Source organism: Rhipicephalus microplus, chromosome 2, assembly GCF_043290135.1.
Source record: "Rhipicephalus microplus isolate Deutch F79 chromosome 2, USDA_Rmic, whole genome shotgun sequence".
NCBI lineage: Eukaryota > Metazoa > Arthropoda > Arachnida > Ixodida > Ixodidae > Rhipicephalus > Rhipicephalus microplus.
The window spans coordinates 67425346-67446284 of record NC_134701.1 but is presented as its reverse complement, the minus strand read 5'-3'; the positions used below and the strand labels follow the sequence as shown (position 1 = coordinate 67446284).

The window sequence follows — 20939 nt, the reverse complement described above, 5'->3', positions numbered from 1 at the left end:
AATTTCTTAGCCTCTTCCTGCAGCCTCGAGGCAGGTATCCAGCCCCTGTCGACCGCTCCATCATACAATGATCTAAAGCTCCGCATACTCTAATGCATGAAAAACATGATCACTTTTCACAATGCGTGCAACGAGGTGAACTTAGAGGAGTATGCCTCTTACAGGCCCTGGGCAAACAGTGGGAATGTGGTAGAATTTGTCAGCCTTGGGGTAAAGAAAAGAAAAAAAATGTTGAAAGCCAAAATAACTTCTTAACTGTGGAACGTACAGAACAAAACATTTTTACTGTGCATAAAACTTTGAAGTGCACTTATGCTGGGTCAATTATAGCGAAGTGCAGCTGGTAATTGGGCAACTAAAGCACGTGGCCTAGGAGGACGGGCGTCACTCCTCGGACCCGTTGATAAAACTGTCAAGGGCAGAGGCAGGAGCATTTTACACCCCTCACCAATTTTAACTGACACTTCATCGCAAAGCGGGTGATTGGTTACAATAGTGTATTTTTCTGTCACAATAGACGATTAGAGTATACTGGGCCAGTGGTGATCCAGCCACTTCAACTTTTGGAGCAATTTTTGGAGCAGAGAAAATGCTCTTTTGGAGCACCTTTGTATCGGCACTCGATTTTGGAGCAGCAATTGTAGCAGCAACTTATTTTACAAAAATACATCTCTCATTATTGCTGAAACTAAAGCTGTGATAGCAACCACAGTTCTATAAAATCGTATTTGTCTCAATTCTCAATTATTAATTAGAGTGTCACGTGCATGCCGATTTTAAAAGCCACCAAGAAATGGACCAGTCCATCAGATTTAATGCACTACTGAAAATGAAGGTAGTGCAGGTGTAGCATTATTTTATTAAAGTACACTAAAAGCTATGACGAAAATTCCCAGAAACCGAACTGTAAGGAGAGTTTTGAACTTTCATTTATTTACAGAAGAAAGATGTGCATGTTGCAGCATTTACGTCCTCTTGCTCACCTTCTTGCTTAGTTCTTCCAGCTGTGAGAGGGTTTGGCTCAAAGCGGAGTTGCCTTCAGCTAATAAAGTTTGCCCAGCTTCAACTTGTTCCAGGCTCTTAGAACGCAGACCAGAAGAAATTATGTCTTCTGCTCGTTTCAGCAATGCCCTACTTGATGTGACCTTTTCTTTCAAGTTCTTACGAAGTCGCTTTTCGTCGACATCAGCACCAGTGTCTTGGTCTCCAAGCCTTTTCCTGCTTTTCTGACTGCTGTGCACTTGCAGTTCTCTCTGTGTATCGGGCTCCAGATCTCCTTACACTTTGCAGAAGCTCTGTAGACAAGGGAACTTTAGTGGCATCTCCATCATACCTGCGGAGGTATGTCTTTGTCTGGCGCAACCCGTTAATGCTTGCAATGCATAATGAGTAGCGGTTCTCATAAAAGCGCTTATTTTCGCTAAATCCTCGTTCGCAGTCTGCGTTGCCATGAGGCAGGCACAGCAGACACTTGACAAGCCTCGACAATAATGGATGCTTTGGTTGACCTCCAGGAGACTTCAGTTCAAATATTTTGCCCCAACTAACATCAATTCTTTCACCTCCAAGTGCCAGGAGGTCACTGTTGGAGTCACACTTTAACATATGCCACTCATCGATGGCTGAGGAAACTTCTTCATGTTTGATTACCTGTGGAAGCTGAGACACAAGGTACTTCAGTGCTCGCACTTCCGATTCAACATTTGTTGACTGCCAATTGAGGAGGCTAGCAGATTGAAGAACTCTATTGTCGAGTGGAAGCTTCTGAAGAAGATCCTTGTCACAGGCCAAGTAAAAAGCACATGCTCCAAGATAAAACCGCTTCTTCTCACTAGAGTCCCACTCAAGCATTGATTTTTCAGTATCTGTACCAACTTCCGGCCTCGATTTCCAAAGGGATGCATCCATCACATCTAGCCTTTTCAGTTGCTCAGCGCTCTTGTCTGCAAAGGCTTCATGACGAAGAAACCGACTGAGGACTCGTTGGACTAGAACAATAAGTTCAACGTGAAGTATGTGCAAGAGCGGCTCTTGCTTTTGGAAGAGCAGCTGAAATCCACTGAAAAGCTGCGCACAGTTCTTAAGGAACAACACTTTGGCCAAAAGTTGTTTCTCAGAAAATGCCGACACAAGCTTGTTGTGTAGGCTTTGGGTGTCAGGTCGTTGACGAGATGAATTGCCCTTAAAAAAATAGGTGCGAAGCGCTTCAAACTGTTCCTCAACTCGGCAAAATTAGTCTTGTACCGTCAGCCAGCGATTAGAAACGTGGCGCAGAAATACATGACAAGAGATTCCCAAAGTATCCTGGCATTCTCTGAGTGCTTCAGCGCGGACAGCACCTTTGAAGTAGTAGTAAATATTTCTCACTACTTCTTCTACATCTAAGCCAAATGCATCCAGGCCTCTGCCAAATGCATTATGAACCTTATAAAGATTGCAGTTGCCAATATCAATCAAACTTGGTGCCACATGCTTCTGAAGCTTGTTTCTTACGCTCTTCATAACATTAGGGCCATCACTGAAAAAGCAAACAAGTCCTTGCTTTGGAAGATCTGCTATTGCTTCTTCTATGCAGCCAACAATTATTTCAGCGGTTGCACGCCCAAGGTCAAATGACTGGACATGTTCAACAACAACTTCCTGTTGGCTGCTGGAAAAATAGCGTACCAGCACATCTAGTTGCTGCACCCTTAGCTCTGGCTTTGGCGTCTCATCAATCATAATGGAAAAATAGACATTTGGCTGGCACAGCTCAGTCACCACTTGTCCTTTAAAGTAGGGACCCAGTCCATCTGATACAATGCGGGCCAACTTTATTCTGCCGCAGCTAAACTTTTTGGCAATGTCACTGTCGGGGAGCATGCAGCGATAAATCGAAGTTGCCGTGTCTCCCCATGAAAAAGGAATTCCCTTGGCCACAACAGACAAAGCAAAAGTAGTTTCTGCCTTGCTGACTTGGTGCTCAAGTGATGTATTAGCAGACCCGTTGGAGAAGTCCAGTGTGCCTTGCACCAATTTGGGTGGAGGAAGATTCCTGTCCTTGTCTCCGTGTCTAGCAGCTGCATCAATATGTTTCTTCATCCCAGCATGACGCTTCACTGCTGCCGCTCCATGCTGTGCGCAAGAAATGGTGCAGTTGAAAAGAATACAAAATGCATCTGTATTTCGGGTTCCACTCTTGCACCACCGACTGATCGGATCATTATTGGAGTCCACCTCGTTGAGTACAGAGGCGTTGAACTTGGTGTTGCGATCTGAAAACATGAGCGAAACGAACTTTATGACAGTAAACTTTCCCAAGTTTTTTTTTCAGAGCGTGAATATAGGTAAAAGCAACAGGGTAGACAGAAAGAGCACTGACTTCTAACTTTATATCACAGAGTGGCAAGAATATATATGCCCAAAAAAGGATGATTAAAAACATGACAAAATACAAGCCTAGTCAATGCGTCAGTATAAAAAACTTGCAAATGTGACTACGCACCAACTAGCCCAAGGTTCCACTCTTGTAAATTTTCCCACGACCAAGGCACGCTAGTAAAAAGAGCACGTAACTACTAGATTTATTTTTAGGGTAGCCCGTAACATAATGCCAACCTTACTTCATTGGAAGATCTAAATACCAACTCTAAGGCGCCAACACCAAATATTTGCGCAAGCATTTTGGGTACAGCCTCGACAAATGGCGCGAATCGGGATGCCAGTTTGTCGACCATTTACACCTAAAACTCGCGACCAACTTACAGGAAATTGCCATGCGGATGACGCGTGGGTCTGACGGCCACAGACAAACGCATTGCCCCAGCTGGCAAGGCGGCATAAGGCGCTAATGTATGTTGGAGGTTTGCTTCCTTCCGGCGCGGCGCGCGATGACCAGAGCAGAAATCGACAGCAATGTTTTCCTTAAATTAAGTATTTAAAAAAGCTGATTGGGAACGGCACGTCACGAATAGCGTATTCCCAACGATCGGCGGCCGCTAATGCGGTAACATTACGGTGCTTATTGACTTGCTTGTGTTGACATGGTCGACGCTCAATCACTCTTTTCCGACTATTCTACAAGCAGCTCGCACGGTGGGGCGCCCGATCCGTGACGCGCCGGCAGCACATACGGCCCATCTAGCGATCTGCTAACGTCAACAAAAGCGACCCGCCTGCAGAAATTCGTAGTGTATTCCGCGTCACTCGCTCGTTCGTTTCGCACTATTATATGTTCCGAACGGTAGCATGTAGGAGGTGTAACTGCTGCACGCCGTACGAGCGATTGCGCGTTTCAAATGCGGATATTCCGCCCCACGAAACAAGGCACGGCGCACCTTCCTAAGCCTACGTACAGCGCTCGGACACTCCGAACACAAAAACAATCAGTAGCGAGAAATCGGAAGAACTATAGGCAAGTTGCAACTTCTGTACTGATTCAATAGCAAAGTGCGGCCGGTAATAAATGCCAGCAGCGCTACGCGATCGCCTAAGCATTCACTAAAGTATTTCACGGGCGCTATTAAGAAATGCCACAAAATTTAAAAAGAAAGCGACTTACTTTTGTCCATTTCAACAGCGGGGGGATGACAAACATTCGCTGAATGGTTGTTCACAAGCACATGGCGCACATGCAACGACACGACGTGCTGTGCATGAGCGCGAAAACCTACAGAAAACACCCGAACGACACCGACGAATACCAAAGCTGCAAAGCACATGATAAACAATTGCCAACCTAGAAAAGAATTCACTTGTTGCCAACTGCAAAATGAACATCCGCTAAAGTCGGGTTCTTTCGTGCAATTTGGTGCATTTGGCGCAAACAAAACAACACTTGCGCAGTAAGGCGCAGGAAGGTATAATTGTAGCAAATTGGCGCAAACGGCGCAGCTGGATCACTACTGCCGGGCTTAGCGAGATAGTGGGCTTACCGTGATAATGGGATCGAAGTGCACATACGCAGATACATACGTTACCCATACCGCTTACCAAATGTGCACTATTTTTCAGATTAAACGTTACCGTGTTTGCGTAGTGTACAAAAAACATGGCATTGCATGCGGATGCCCACTTCGAAGTGATTTTGGCGTAGTTGTTGAAAGATTCACTTCGATCGCATCAAAAGACTGTTTAAATGGCTTCGCTTGCCCTCGTTAGCTTCGATGACCGAGCATTACGGATAAGCTAGTGTAATTTTTTAGATAGCTTCCCACTTCGAACGTCTCTAGGCCTAACTAGAAGATCGATGTAAACAAACTGGCAACATAAATGCTTTCGCGTTTGGTACGTGGTTGATATTTATTTACTTTTATAATGAAGAAATGATGACAACAAAAGGGAACAACAAGCATCATCGCGGAGTAAGGCCCCATGACATCGGTACTCGAGATCCTCTATCTTCCTCTTCCTGTCTCTATCTCGAATCTTCCACCTGCCCGTTTGGTTCGCCCAATAAACCTTTTTACATTTGGTGGATCGTGCGGGGTAACCACATCGCCTACAACCTGGAACTTCGATCCCGCACCCTGCCATCGGCCATGCAAGTTGACGCTGCCCAACAAACAGTACCTCTCGCGGCCGCTACTTGCCCCGGCCCGGTTCATCAGCGAGACCCCCTGATCTTAGCGGGCACCGAAGACCAGGACGTCGAGGACTGGCTGTCGTCATACGAGAAAGTCAGTGGACCCAACAGGTAGGATGACGCTGCTAAGTTGGCCACTGTGAATTTTTATCTCACCGACGTGGCCAAGCTGTGGTATACAAACCACGAAACAGAGTTCGCGAATTGGTCTGCCTTCAAGGAAGCGACATGTTTCGTTTTTGGTCGCCCTGCCTTACGGAAGCTACGCGTCGAAGAACGTCTGCGCACAGGGGCACAGGAGCCAGGTGAAACTTTCACATCATATATGGAAAATGTGATCGATCTCTGCTGGCACGTCGATGCTTCCGTGAGCGAGAGTGCGAAGACACAGCACATTATGAAGGGCGTCGACGATGACGTTTTCCAGATGCTTCTCGCGTAATCTCCTAGTACTGTGGCAGAAGTAGTGACTTTGTGCCAAAGCTATGATGAATTGGGGAGGCAACGAGCTCGGACGCGACGCTCATTCCAGACAATGCAACCACTGACCGCACTGGACGTTATGACTGACCAGACAAACCTTCTCGCACAAATGAAAGACTTCGTGCGAGAGGAAGTGGCTCGGCAGCTTTCTCTACTGCCTTTTGCTCAACGCCAGGAGCTTTCGCAGCAACAGCCACTGCGACACCCACCACCATTGGCTCCCATGCTCCGACGTGTGGTCCAAGAGCAGATTTCCGAGGCTATGCCGGTGCCCTTGCAGCAGCCCCCCGTCACCGCGCCTCTTACTTATGCTGAGGCACTAAAGCGGCAGCAGCCACACCACCCCCTGCCGTTCCAGGGACTGCCGTATACCTCAGCCCCGACTCAGCCGTCCACCGCCTGGGTTTCTCCCATCGCCACCACAGCCTCAACTCACCTGTCTGCCGCATGGGCTGCTCCCCTCAATGCCAACACTTAGAGAACGCGCGATAACTGGCCTATCTATTTTGCGTGCGGGTGCCCTGGCCTTATTACTCATTACTGCCGTCGTCGCGTGCCGGGATACACAGACATCCGGACACAGAACAGCTTAATGGACTTTCCTCCATCTTGTCTGGAAAATTCTGATCCTCAGTCAAGCTCGTCTTCACGTGAAGGAGGAGGATTGAAAGAGGAAGGACAGGGAGGTTAGCCAGCTTCACGGGAGTGTCTGTGTACTATGTCTGGTCGCTCACCTTCACCCCGTCGTCGCTCCCTGTCACCCATGCGTCGTCGCCAGCTCCTGAACACGAGGGAAACTAACCGCCGCAGTTCAGGAGTCAAGAACTGCGCTGTCGAAATGCTCAAGTCCTTAGACATTGCCATCGAATATTGTCGAAGTTTTTGTAGAAGGTACTCGAGCATATGCTCTAGTGGATACTGGTGCTGCCGCATCCGTGATAGACGCTAAACTTTGCCGCAAGCTCCGAAAAGTGACGACGCCTCTTAATATGATGTCCTTGCAAACAGCGAATGGGGACCCGGTTCAGCCTGTAGCCGCCTATACTGTCCGACTGATGATTGCGAAGGATCACTACACTGTTGAGTTTATTGTCCTTTCGTCATGCTCACACGACATCATACTTATATGGGATTTTTTATCGCGTAACCATGCCGTTATTGATTGTGCAAGATTGGAGCTTGAACTTTTCCCTTTTTACGACCAACCAACCAGCCTCATTCAGCCCACCGTACACAAACTCGTCGTCAAAGAAGGCACTGAAATTCCTCCGACAGCAGCTGTGTTGCTCCCCGTGTTCAGTGGCATTAGGGATGAAATTGCATTCTTTGAACCATCAAGCCTCTTTCTTAGTCAAGATTATTTCTTCTGCCTTATTCAACCTTTTTTATTTCTGAAGGAAACAGTGTTCTTTGCCTCATCAATCCCCTTCCGTATCCCGTCGAACTGTTTCAAGGTGAATTTCTTGGACACGTGCATGCCATTGATAAGGAACAAATTTTTACCATGCCGCCAGATTGTTCTGGTGAATACGACGCCATCAGTGCCCTCAACCCTTCCAATATACCACCCTCCAAGCTTTTCGATTCATCGATTGCCGACGAACTATCGCCATCTGAATGCTCCGAGCTTCTTCAGCTGCTCTACCAGTTTCATGAATCCTTTCACGTTGCTCAACCTACCCTAGGCCGAACTCCCAGTTTTTTCACTGCATCGACACAGGTTCCAACGCGCCAGTACGACAGCGACCATACCGTGTTTCCGCCACGGAATGTCAGGTTATCACCGAACAGGTTGACGATATGCTCAAGCGCGACGTTATCTGACCTTCCTAAAGTCCATGGGCATCACCTGTCCTTCTTGTTAAGAACAAGGATGGTACAATTCGCTTCTGCGTTGATTACAGGCACTTAAATAAAATCACTCGCAAAGACGTATACCCTTTGCCCAGGATTGATGATGCCCTTGATTGCTTACAAGGTGCCAAGTTTTTTTCGTCGTTAGATTTGCGTTCGGGGTATTGGCAGGTGCCCTTAGCAGATGGTGATCCTCCAAAAACAGCCTTCGTGACACCGGACGGGCTATATGAGTTCAATGTCATGCCCTCCAGCCTCTGCAATGCGCCGGCCACATTCGAGCGCATGATGGACTCGGTTCTGCGGAGTTTGAAATGGAACATATGCCTTTGCTACCTTGACGATATCGTCGTCTTTGCACCCGATTTCACAACACATCTTGTATGCCTGAAACATGTCCTCATGTGTCTGAAGAATGCGCAGCTCCAACTGAATCTCAAGAAATGCCACTTCGCTGCTCGGAAGCTCACCATTCTCGGTCATGTCATATCAAAGAATGGCGTTCTTCCTGACCCGGCTTAAACTATGCGCTGTTGCTGAATTCCCCAAACCGATGACTGTAAAACAATTATGCAGCTTCGTAAGATTGTGCTTCTACTTTCGTCGGTTTGTGCGCAACTTTGCCTCCATAATTGCCCTTTTGACCCAACTTTTAAGCAGTGCCAACAACATCTCATCATGGTCTTCCGAATGTGATCACGCATTTACCACTCTTCGCCATCTCCTGACATCGCCGCCTATATTGCGCCACTATGATCCCACTGCTGCAACTGAAATCCATACAGACGCCAGCGGTGTCGGTCTCGGTGCAGTTCTTGCTCAACGCATGCCTGGATCCCCTGAGTATGTCGTCGCCTATGCCAGCAGAACACTCAGCAAGGCTGAGGTAAACTACAGTGTTACTGAAAAAGAGTGCTTAGCCATAGTTTGGGCGATTGTGAAATTTTGCCCGTACTTATATGGCCACACCTTTGCTGTAATTACAAACCATCATGCCTTATGTTGGTTGTCGTCGCTGAAGGATCCATCAGGTCGCCTTGCTCGTAGAGCTCTGCGGCTTCAAGAGTATGACATCCGCTTCGTGTACCGTTCCGGTCGCCAACATACCAATGCTGATGTGCTCTCACCATCACCACTGTCCGATGAGGTTGCCTCTATATCTTCTATAGAACACGCGCTGTCCGCTCTTGACATCGACACAACAGCGTGAGGATCCATGGATAACTTCGCTTCTGGACGTCTTATCTGGGGTACCGTCACTTCCCATCACTCGAGCAATGCGACGCCAGGCTTCGCACTTCACCATTCGAGGCGGCCTCTTGTACCGGCGCAATTACTCACCAGACGGCAGGAAGTGGCTTTTCGTTATTCCCCAAAAGCTGCGCTCTACAATCTGTGCATCATTTCACTCCAACCCGCACTGCGCTCACGCCGGTGTCTTCAAGACCTACGAACATTTAAGGAAGCGGTACTACTGGCGTGGGATGTTTACTTTTGTTCGACAGTTTATTCGCGGCTACCATGAGTGTCAGCGACAAAAACAGCCACCGAATGCAGGAGCAGCTCCACTACAGCCGCTTGTGTGCCCCGACCGCCCATTCGATCGCGTCGGAATAGACCTTTATGGACCACTGCCATTGACCACAGCATGTAACCGGTGGGCTATCGTTGCTGTAGATCACCTGACATGGTACGCCGAAACCGCTGCTCTTCCTACAGCGACCGCTCAGGACGTCGCATTTTTCATCCTGCATCGGTTTGTGTTGCGTCACAGCCCTCCTCGCGAGCTCCTCAGCGATCGGGGCCGTGTATTTCTATCCAACATAATCCAAGCACTTCTCCGTCAGTGCCATATTGTACACCGGATGAGTACTGCACACCACCCTCAGACGAATGGCCTGACTGAGCTGTTTAATCGGACCCTGGGTGACATGCTCGCGACGCATGTGGCATCTGACCAAACGAACTGGGACCTGGTTCTTCCGTTTGCGACCTACGCCTACAACACCGCTACCCAAGTCACCACCGGCTTTTCCCCATTCTACCTTCTATACGGACGTCAACCATCGCACACAATTGACACTTTGCTGCCATATGCACCAGATGTATCTGAGTGCACGAACGTGTCTGAAGCCGCCCGTCATGCCAAAGAATGCCGCCAACTAGCCAAGCAGTTTACTACGGCTGACCAGCAACGCCAGAAAAAGGCCCACGATGACGACCACCTCCTGCCGCAAAGTTCGCCCCTGGAACCCTTGTATGGCTGTATGTACCACCCTATGCACCTGGTTTGTCTACCAAGCTACTTTCAAATTACCATGGTCCGTACCGCGTGGTAGAGCGCACATCGCCCGTCAATTACGCCATTCAACCACTTACACACTCCGTGACCATCGACAGCATGGACACGATATTGTTCACTTGGACCGCTTTAAGCCGTACTTCGTCCCGCTCGTTCCCATCTGTTAGATCGCCAGGATGGCTTCATCTTTCTCGATGGGCGCAATTATAATGCAGGAATGATGACAACAAAAGGGAACAACAAGCATCATCGCAGAGTAAGGCCCCACGAGATCGGCGCTCGAGCTCCTCCATCTTCCTCGTCCTGTCGCTATCTCGAATCTTCCACCTGCTCGTTTGGTTCGCCCAATAAACCTCTTTATACTTTTATTATTACTAAAATAAAATTACAAGAATGCTTTGCGCCGTGACACAGGCAAAGATTGTCGTTTTTTCCCCTTTTTCATTCTTCTCTAACTTATCAACCCTCCAATAGGTGGCGCCACCCTCTCATCTGGGGCACGTAAACCATGTAAACGCTGTCCCGCTAAACTATAAGATGCTGTCCGCAACCATCGTTGGCTGCATAGTAATGCCAAACCATCGCTTTCACGCTTACGGTAAACAGTAAGTGTCTGATATCTAACAGCGAATATGTAGAACCGGGCGATGCTGCGGTCAACCTTGTTAAATAGGATTGAAGCTTAGCCAACCTTATATATAGGCCAACAGCCAACCAACATTATTTCTTACAATATTATGTGAATAAAACACTGCTTGTAATTATTGCATGTATGAAAGCCAGCTTTTTTGCATTCGGAATCACTGACAGCGGTAACATCACCTTGTTCTTTAAGAATCTGATGTGACAATGAGACATAATATTGCTTCCAATTTTTTATATGCACAGCATCATTATGCAACAGCTTGTGCATGCGTTTATGTTGTAGGAGGTCCGTCCTATGTACGGCTGACGCAGAAGACTAGCTATCCGCACACATTCGTACCATGCACGATTAACGTCCCCTAACCGTAGCACGTCTCATTGCATCTACACGGGTTCGGGTGAATAAGGCAACAGGCTAGGTCAACAAAAACACTTTAATGCTAGGTGTTAGCAATAGTGCGCAAATGTCGCGAGGAGATAGTACAGAAAACAAGGGTAGACGCTTACTCCTTGGTTGTTGTCGTCCTCGGCTCGCAAGGGGGGAGGTTGCAGGTTTTACCTCTTTCTTCCAAGGCCGGTGTCAGAGAGACCCGTGCAGCCGTCCACAAGCCAATTTTGTCCCCTGCCCCGGTTTCCCTCTCCGTGACGAGAATAATACCTTTTCTCGCTGAGAGAGGGGAAACCCGTCCTGCGCGCCGGGAAAGGGGAAATCGCGAGCACCGGCTGTGGGGGTATTCCCGCAACTAGGCTTTCACGCTGTAGAAAAGAAAGAGAGGCTGGGTACGCGTGCTCTCCACATCTCCCCCCCCCCTATTAAAAAGGCCCCTGAATGACAGAGGCTGCAACATTAGAATATTTTGTTATTCATCATCGAGGAAGGCTAGGACAGTAGGTCGCTACCCGTGCCCTCCTGCACTTGGCCCTCTGCCGTAGGTGCAGCCGGTGCCCCACTTGACGCCGCTGCATCCAAAGTAGCCACCACCACTGCTGTCGTGCCCCCTTTGCGTCATGGCCAGTCATCGCCACCGCTGTCCCCTCCTCCACCGTTACTGCCACTGCTGTCGCTTCCGCCGCCGTTACTGCCGCCCTGGATCCGGTGCCGGTATCACACTGGTCCGGACCGCGCCCCGTCGATCCCCGCCACTCAGGTTGTTCAGGGCGACTGAGGAAAGCCAGTTGGTGACAGGTTTCGTTCAGCACTGGCCTCAGGCTGCCCTCTTCTGCATGGTCTGGGCTGACGTATCGGGTAACAGCTCACTGGTCTGGCGGGCTCGAGAGTCATCTTCGGCGTGCCTCACACATGGCCTCGAGGTAGCAGAGGCCGTATGGGTGTTGGACAACCATGGGTCGGCTAGGTAGGTTCGTCGTTGTGACAGCGGCGCTGAGGCAGCTGGCTCTCCTGACTGGGCTGGCTGTTGGTCACCCTGGCGCCCCTTGCATACAGTCTCGGTGATGAGGGCAATGGGGTAGGTTGGCAGTCGCGTTGCTTGGTTGGGTAGGGCCATGATGATGACATGGATGATGTTGGGGGTGATCCGGCGAGAGGAGTGGTTTCCTCTCCGAGCTGTTCCGGCGGCACCTCTTTTCCTTTCGACTCTCTATCTGCTCGGTAAACGCCGACACAGAAAAAAGAACAGGTTAACAATTGCACATGTATTGCGCGCGAGCCCTTGCACCCGGCGTTGAACTTATCAAACGCCGCCTACCGTGCATAGTTGTATCCGCCTGTTACGCAAGAAGTAACGCAGTCCTGGGCTCCTCACTCAGTGTCGAGCGATATTACCCGCTGCGTGCGGCTTGGAAGGGGACTGGCTGTAGTCCTCATGCTCCTCCCGTGCCACGTAGCGTTTCAGGTCACATACGTGCACCGGTCCGCCGCTCGGTTTGCCTTTCATGTTCGCGAGCCGATAGACGAGTGAGGAAACTTTCTCTTGCTGTCGGTACCGCCCAGACCGTTTCGGTGCCAGCGAGGCAGCAAACTGTTTGCTAGCATCGCTGAGAACATGATGGTGCCACAACACCAGATCGCCCACTTCGTAGCGTACGTTCCGATGCGTGCAGTTGTTATGCGCCTTCTGCCGAGATTATACCGAGCTTTATGTAAAGCTTCCGCTAGCTTTTGGCGCAGCTGCGTAACGTATTTAGCGCCTGCTGATGTCACCACTGGCACTCTACTGCGATCCGCAAGTACGGTCTTGATCAGATTCGACAGTTGTTCTCTCCCCAGGTTCAGAGAAGAAGGCGCATACCCAGTCGATCGGTTTACGGTCGATCGCAAGGCAAACTGATCTCTGGAAGGTATCCCAATCCCCATGTCTCGCAGAGAATGCAAGAAGCATGTGCTTGATATTGCGATTGACTCGCTCTGTGGGGTTCGACTGAGCACGGTAGGTCGTTGTTTTCTTGTGTGTAAAGCCCTACACGGCGCACGGGTCAACAAACACCTTCACAGTGAAATAAGACGCATTGTCTATAATCAACTGCTCAGGAAATCCGAACCTGGTAAAAACCTTCATCAACTTTTCTAAAATTACTCGAGCTGTCAACTTCCTAAGGGGGAAAAGTTCCACCCATTTAGTGAAGTGATCCGTGATCACCAGCAAGAACTTGTTTCTGCTAGGGGTTGTGGGTTACGGGCCCATTACGTCACATGCCGCGATTTCCCAGGGAGTCTGGCTGTTGATCGGTTGCATGAGGCCGGGCGGACATTCACCTCATGGCTTGACGCTTTGGCACACACGACATGAACAGGAGTAGCGAATCACATCCCACTTCACACCTCGCCAGGTAGCGAGCAGACACAACTTAGCGTTAAGTCTTAAGGCCGCTCGCATGCCCAGCAATGTACGAGTCATGAAAGTAGTAAAGTGCTCCTCTCAACGTGCGCGGTATCACGACTTTGTAAGAGTCACTAGTGTCATCGTCGGATAAGATTTACCTTAGCAGGACGTCGTCAGAATCCAGCAGTTATGAATTCAACGCGCTCACAGCACTACCAGCTGTTGCCGAGCGCTCCGCACCGACAGCAATACCAGCTGCCCCCTCGTGCGCGGTGGCCTCACTATCACCTGGCTCCCGGAGCCCGTCGAACACCTTTCGACAAAATGGATCTTTCTGCTGAGCTTCTAACAGTTCCCTTCTGCTGAAAGCAATCCCTGCGCTTACGACAGCCTCTACGTGGTTCACACTCCTACCTCAAACTAACGTTTGCTCCGCTGTTTGCCTTAGGGTGAGTATCTCACTCTCAGTTCGCTCCGAATTAGTCGCGTGACTTGCCTCGAGTCAGACTAGAGCAAGTGATAGTGCGTCAGCCACGGCATTGTTCTTACCCTTGCGATAGCGAACGGTGAAGTCGCAACGCTGCAGGAGCAATGCCCAACGTGCCAGGCGGCCACTTGGTTTGTTCAAGCGCCTCAACTACGTGAGCGTCATGTGGTCATCTCAATCACGAATGCAACTCCGTCTATGTAAAAGTCAAACTTACGGAGAGCAAAAACTATCGCCAGACACTCTTTCTCGGTTATCGAGTAGTTCCTCTCTGCCAGCGTCAACATACGGCTCGCGGACGCAATTGGTTGAAGGGAAGCTTCATGCTCCAGAAGCAGAATTGCTCCTAAGCCTAGGTCCCGTGCATCTGTGTGAATCACAAACTCCCTGTTCCAATAGGGTAGCTGCAGCTGAGCCATGTTGGCCAGCAACTTCATGGGGCGGCGCAATGCGGCCTCTTGCTCTTGGCTCGCAGCCCAACGCTCGCCTTTCCTCAAGAGCTTCGTCAAAGATGCCTGCACTGCCGCGCAGTCTGGAATGAATTCGAAATAAAAGTTCACCATCCCCAGAAAGCGTCTGAGCTCTCCGATATTATTCGGCAATGGATAGCTGACTATCGCTTCAAGCTTACTTTTATACGGCAAAATGCGAACCCCCGTCAAGCGTAAATCCTAATAATGTTATTCGGGTCGCCGCTATCTGAGCTTTGTTTGGGTTGAGAGTGATGCCCGCAACCTCAGCCTTTCTAGAACGTCTATCAAGTGGCGCAAGTGCTCATCGAACGTTTTTGAGTAAACCAATATGTCGTGTAGATATGAGAGTGTGTGCTGCCACTTCGCATCTCCCAAAACACGGTCCATTAGCCTCTGATACATAGCGGGAGCGCCCTCCAAGCCGAAAGACATTCTGCTTTGGAAAAGTCCCCTGTGGCACGTGAAAGACTTCACCCCGCCTAGGTTGGATACTAGCGATGAAATGGAGGGAAGGGGATATGCGTCCATCTTCATCACCTCATGCAGCCTGCGATAGTCTACACAAAGGTAATACGTATCATCTTTCTTTGGAACTAGAACTACCGAGAAACCCCATGGGCTGTTTGACCTCTCAACTACGCCTGTGTCGATGAGTTCGTCCAAGGCGGCGTCACGGTCCTGCATCACCCGTGTCAATTCTATGCTTGACCAGCGTAGTGCGGCCGGGACGGTCAGTAAACATCGCGTCATACACGTACAACAGCGACGACAGCTGCGCTCGTTCCCCTTCTAGTAAGTTCTGTGCCTCTACCAAAAGCGGGCGCACTGCCCTTCCCTGCAGGGCAGCACATTGTTTCGGCAGGGTGGTAACTCGCTTTCTCGGCACGCTTCCCTCCTCGCGTACTCGGGCCTCTCCCTGCGATTTTCATGCCTTTGTCAATGCCGGGGCCTCCGAGAAAAGTTTCAGCGCGTCACCGTGGCGCTCGCGGTAACCAAAGTTTGCAATGTCAATTAAAATACCCGACTTGGTGAGAAAGTCCCAACCCAGGATTAGAGACGTTGACAGCCCAGGAAGATGCACGAAATGGTGTCGTCTCACGCATCTATCTTAGCGGATCACTAGCCTAGCCTAGACGCTCGATTGTGCTGTGCCAGTGGGAAGGTGGAAAATGGTGTTGTTTTGTCTCAAGCGGATATTTTTCTCGCGAAGATACTGCATCAAGTCGTTGCCAAACAAAGAAGCGCTTGCCCCAGTGTCCAAAAGTGCAACGAACTTCTTTCGAGCTATCGTTAACTCGATTAGCGGCATGGGCAGGTCTACGGCCTCACCTGCATAACAGACTAACAGTGCAAGTGATCCGAACGCATTGGTGGATTTACTGATCGCCGCACGGGGTCCGATGTGGATCACCGGCGGCTCCGTCCGTTTACCGAACCACGCGTTTGCTCCTGACCCGGTGTGTGGTCGCATTCGCAGGCGATGTGCCCTGGCGCGCCGCACCGAAAGCAAGGACCGCGAACACCATGCCGGCCGGATCGTTAGTCGCCTCAATCAGGTGGTCCGCACTCTGGGTTGTGCCGCTCGTTAGGCCTCATGCCGACCGCATGCTTCTGCCTTGGAATGTCAAGCGCGGGGGCGGCGTTGGCCGCACGGATCGTGTAAGCGTGAGGGCCCGAAGCGCGGTCTGACAGCTCACAACCGCGTAGTACCTGTTCATCAGCGAACGATGCTGACGTGTTACCCCTAAACGCTTCCGAAACTACCGCACCGCCGTTCAACGCACAGTGAGGCTCGATTGACTGCGCTGCGAGTGGAGGTGGGTAATACGATCGCGCAGCGAGGATGCCCCCTTGTACGCGCTTCGCCTCGATGGCGAGCTCTTCTAGGTCTGCGAACTTACATCCCCTGAAGTGCGCCGCAAAAGTCGGGTGCGCTTGTCGCGTAACGCGCTAGACTTTTTCTGCGTTGGTGGCGTGAGGGTTAGCAAGACTATACAGTTCGTCCATTGCCTGTACATACTCCAGCAAGGATTTGTCCGGATCCTGGGTGCGTAGCTCCAATTTCCTCCGCAAACGCCACTCATAATTAGCTGGTAGGAATCCGCCGTGGAAGCTGTCGCGGAACTCTTCTACCGTGCGGGCGCGATGTCTAATTAATCGGAACCACCGAGCCGCTTGCGCCGTGAGCGACACCAAGACCACGTACTCGAGAAGTTCTGCGTTAGAGAGCCCCTGATAATGAAGCAACTGGTCAAGATACTCATTGGCGCTCTTGCAGTCATGGTAACCCTTGTAGCGAGGTATGTCTACCTCTACACGTGGTCGCACAGTCTGCACGGGGGCCTACGCTGTGTTCTGCAGGGCACTCGCGAGGCTTTGCATAACTGACAGTGAATTCTGTGAAAGTACCTTGCTCGACGGCAAACTGTTGCCTGCGAACTTACCTACAGTTGCGGCGCGTGTCAGAGCAACTTGTAGCGGCGCCTCTCTGTTCGCGTCGCGAGATGCCAGAGCACTATGCGTGACGCTTTCCGTCGTAGGCCTAATCTCAGCTAACGCAGTCTCTGCCCCCTCCTGATCATCCCGCGTGAAACGACCAAAATCTATGCTGTCGGAAAGTCCTAACAGTGCCCCCACGTTAGCCAAAAGATCGCCACTCTGCGACGCGACATCAGACAACATTGACAAATCTTGGAGTTCCGACATGCCTGTTATCCTACGTGTGGGGGAGCGTCGGTAGTTGCTCGCGTCCACAAAACTAGCCCCGTTGCCAAATTTGTTTCGTTGGGCACCAGATGTAGAGGGTTCGTCCTATGTACGGCTGACGCAGAAGCCTAGCTAGCTGCACACAGTCGTACCGTGCACGATTAACATCCCCTATCCGTAGCTCATCTCATTGCAGCTACACGGGTTCGGGCAAATAAGGCAACAGGCTAGGTCAACAACAACACTTTAAGGCTAGGTGTTAGCAATGGGGCACAAATGTCGCGAGGAGATAGCACAGAAAACAACAGTAGACACTTACTCCTTGGTCGTTGTCGTCCTCAGCTCGCAAGGGGGGGGGGGGGGGGGGGTTGCGCGTTCAACCTCCTCCTTCCAAGGCCGGGGTCAGAAAGACCTGTGTGGCCGTCCACACGCCAGTTTTGTTCCCTGCCCCAGTTTCCCTTTCCCTGACGAGAATATTACCTTTTCTCGCTAAGGGAGGGAAAACCCGTCCCGCAAGCCGGGAAAGAAGGAATTGTGAGCGCCGGCTGTGGGGGTATTCCCACAACTAGGCTTTCCCACTGCCGTAAAAGAGATAGGAAGGCTAGGCGCGCGTGCTACCCCTCTCTGTGATGAGTCGCGTCGCATAGCGCAACTAATAGACGTGACCGCCACCCGGTCACATTCTAGTTCACCGTCACCGAGTTCTGCCCCTCCGCTATGGTCTAGTGGCTAAGATACCCGGCTGCTGAACCCCAGTTCGCGGGATGGAATCCCGGCTGCGGTTGCTGCATTTTCGACTCCTGTAGGCCTGTGTGCTCAGATTTGGGTGCATGTTAAAGAACAAAAGGTGGTCGAGACTTCCGGAGCCTCCCACTACAGCGTCTCTCATGATCATATGGTGGTTTTGGGGTGTTAAACTCTACATATCAATCATCAAATCAATCGTCAAAAAGTTATTTTTATGACTACTTAAGCCATTGTATTGCTGACACAGTCTATCTTTTAGCCTGTCAGAGGTTTTGTCAGCCCAGCCTCCCCTACGTGACAACATACTTGACAAGCCCCATACGTCTATATACAGACCAGAGGGAGCTGGGTTGCTTGCCGTGGCTCGTTCCAAGTCCGCTGGTATTAGCCGCTGAGTCGATGGAGAAAAGATATGCGCGCATCACGTTCGATTTTGTCCAGCCCCATCTCAATATTGCTGCTCTGATCAACTCTTCAGTGATTCCAACAATGCTCACTAGATGGTGTACCGCCAGCCAAAGTGTAGAATTTACACGACCCGCGCGCTCGCCTACTCGCAATTACGTTCACTTTGATCTTGTCGCTTCGTGGGCACCAATGAGCTTTAAGCATGAGCTCTTTTGTAGGCACGGCAGCACGTGACGAATTCCTTTGATGAGTGTTGCGCACGAACACTATATCCTCGCAAGCCCTCTTCACCTGCCTACTCTCAACCCTGTTGAAGAATGCGTGATGGCTCCACGTCTACCATTTATGCACGTTAGGCATTTGACTCAAGGCAGTGGCCTGTGTGAGATAAAGGGCCAGGTGGTTAACGTGCCGATCCACAGGGCCGACACTGCGAAGTGCGGCTCATGGAATGTGCCCGACAACTCTGCGTTCGACGTAAATATTATGCATCGGCTCGTTAACAAGCCATGGTCTCATTCAGAAACACCCCGTGCACCTCCAAGCAAGCACCTCCAACATGATTCACTTTTGATGTAAAAACAGCGCAAAAATAGCGACAAGACCTAAAGCAGTGACAAAAAGGCGCTGAAGACGAGGCGCCTTCTCAGCTTCAGGCCTTGTCTCTATTTGGTGCCGTTTTTACATCCCAAGCATGAACACTAAACTAGCGTAACGTTAACGTCTAGATTGTTAACTTTGTGGATATGCGATGTTTTTTTTTGTTCGCTATGTCACGTATTCCGGCACTGCATTGACACTGTAAAACACAGCACAGTGCTCCAAGTGGAACTGTCAAGTGATAACAGACTGTCATATACAAAAAGGGACTGCCAACAGAGTTTCACGAATGAAGTTTTGACAGCGATGCTGTATACCTCTACCATGCCAACGGTCCCATGTGCACGGACAGAAAAACGTGTGGACAAAGACCACGTGCTGTACGGCATGAACATGCATCCTAGTAACCCTTGTAATAATGAAAGCTCCGAAACGAGCATCAAAACACTATGATTGGAAAATGCCAGCACATGCCCTTCACACAAGATTTTTGCTGTGTCCTGGGCTTCGAGTGTTCGTTAACCTAAGGTTTCAGCGTCGCAGCATTCAGCTGTTTCCACTTCAAGCCGCACCCCTGTGGTCATGCTGTCACCCTGCCAATGCTTGGAAGCAATCATATGCATGTATGCAATTCGGAGGCACACACACGAATGCTTCCTAGCCAATGCGCCATGAAGAAACTCCCATGGAGCGACAGAGAAGGTCTTACTAAGGAACGGAACGAGCACGCGCCTCTCCAACCCGCTCCACAAGTTTAACAACATTAGCTTCAAGCCGCATACTTTCAGACGTCTCCTGGACGAAGGGGAGATAGATGAACACGAGGATGAGAGGCTTTGATTGGTTAATATTGTTACGAGACTACATCACACTGAAGAATCAAGACAGACAGCGAGAAAGACGACGTGATTCTGGGATGTGGGGCACGCTCTGGTTTGCCATCCCGGCTTAGGCTTGGCGTCGTGGAAATATATTTTAGCTGTAACCTCGTTTCTCTGTGTACCCTCCCGTAAAATTTTGGTGGAAGGTGCGGGGTAGCAAAGCACGACAGAGCTTCGCAGCGGACGCCAAGTTGCCACTTCTGACATGTCTACCGACAGGGATGCTGCGTCAACAGCCACGCCTCGCGCATCAACGGCGCCCACCTCCCATGTGGTCATTGTGACCACTCCACCCTGCGATCCTTGCAACTTTTTGGGCACTGACGGCAAAGACGTCGATGAGTGGCTTCAGCTCTACGAGCTCGTGAGTGAAAACCACAGATGGGACCCAACCATAATGCTGGCAAACCTTATCTTTTACTTGAAAGGTACGGCCAAGGCGTGGTTCAAGAACAACGCGGAATAGCTCACCAGCTGGGACGTCTGTAAGACGAAGTTGCACGAGTTGTTCGGCCAATCTGCCGGGTGCAGGCAGGTCGCTAAGAAAGAGCTTGGTAACCGTGTCCAGACATCCACGGAGTCTTACCTGGCCTATATTCAAGATGTCTTGACCCTCTGCCATAAAGCTGATAGCACCATGACCGAAGCCGACAAAGTTGCACACGTACTCAAGGGCATCGCTGATGATGCCTTTAGCCTTCTTGTATTTAAAGGCTGTTCGACAGTTCAAGACAGCATTAAGGAGTGCCGACGCTTCCAAGAGGCTAAAAGTCGTGGCATTGCCCACCACTTCACCCGTCTTCCTAACACCGCAGCAACATCAACTTGTGAGGACCTCCATTCTGAGACCCAGTCGAATCCACCCTGTGCTGACATTACGAGGGTCGTTCGACGCGAAATCGAAGCGATGTCACCAGCACCCTTGAGGGTCCTGACACCGAACGATCCTCAGCCCACCATATCCCTCATACAGAGCGTTGTGTGCCAAGAATTGGCAAACACGGCCCTTC

General features: G+C 50.4%; 1 protein-coding gene across 15 annotated transcripts in view; it reads right to left on the bottom strand.

Annotated features, from left to right (window-relative positions):
• LOC119185078 (uncharacterized) overlaps positions 1–20939 on the bottom strand; it is a 91068-nt gene that overhangs the window by 31078 nt on the left and 39051 nt on the right. The window contains exons 1-2 of one of the 15 annotated variants that reach the window (XM_075886530.1): positions 4541–4915; positions 912–3254 (exon numbers count right to left, since the gene is read on the bottom strand). The exons of 11 other annotated variants lie outside the window; for them this stretch is intronic. In XM_075886530.1, the coding sequence (XP_075742645.1) occupies positions 2233–3254; positions 4541–4700 (1182 nt within the window). In that variant the 5' untranslated portion in view covers positions 4701–4915 and the 3' untranslated portion in view covers positions 912–2232. Of the gene's footprint in view, positions 1–911; positions 3255–4540; positions 5586–20939 lie in introns of those variants that run through there. 3 more of the 15 variants (XM_075886533.1, XM_075886540.1, XM_075886539.1) reach the window with 3 other exon arrangements.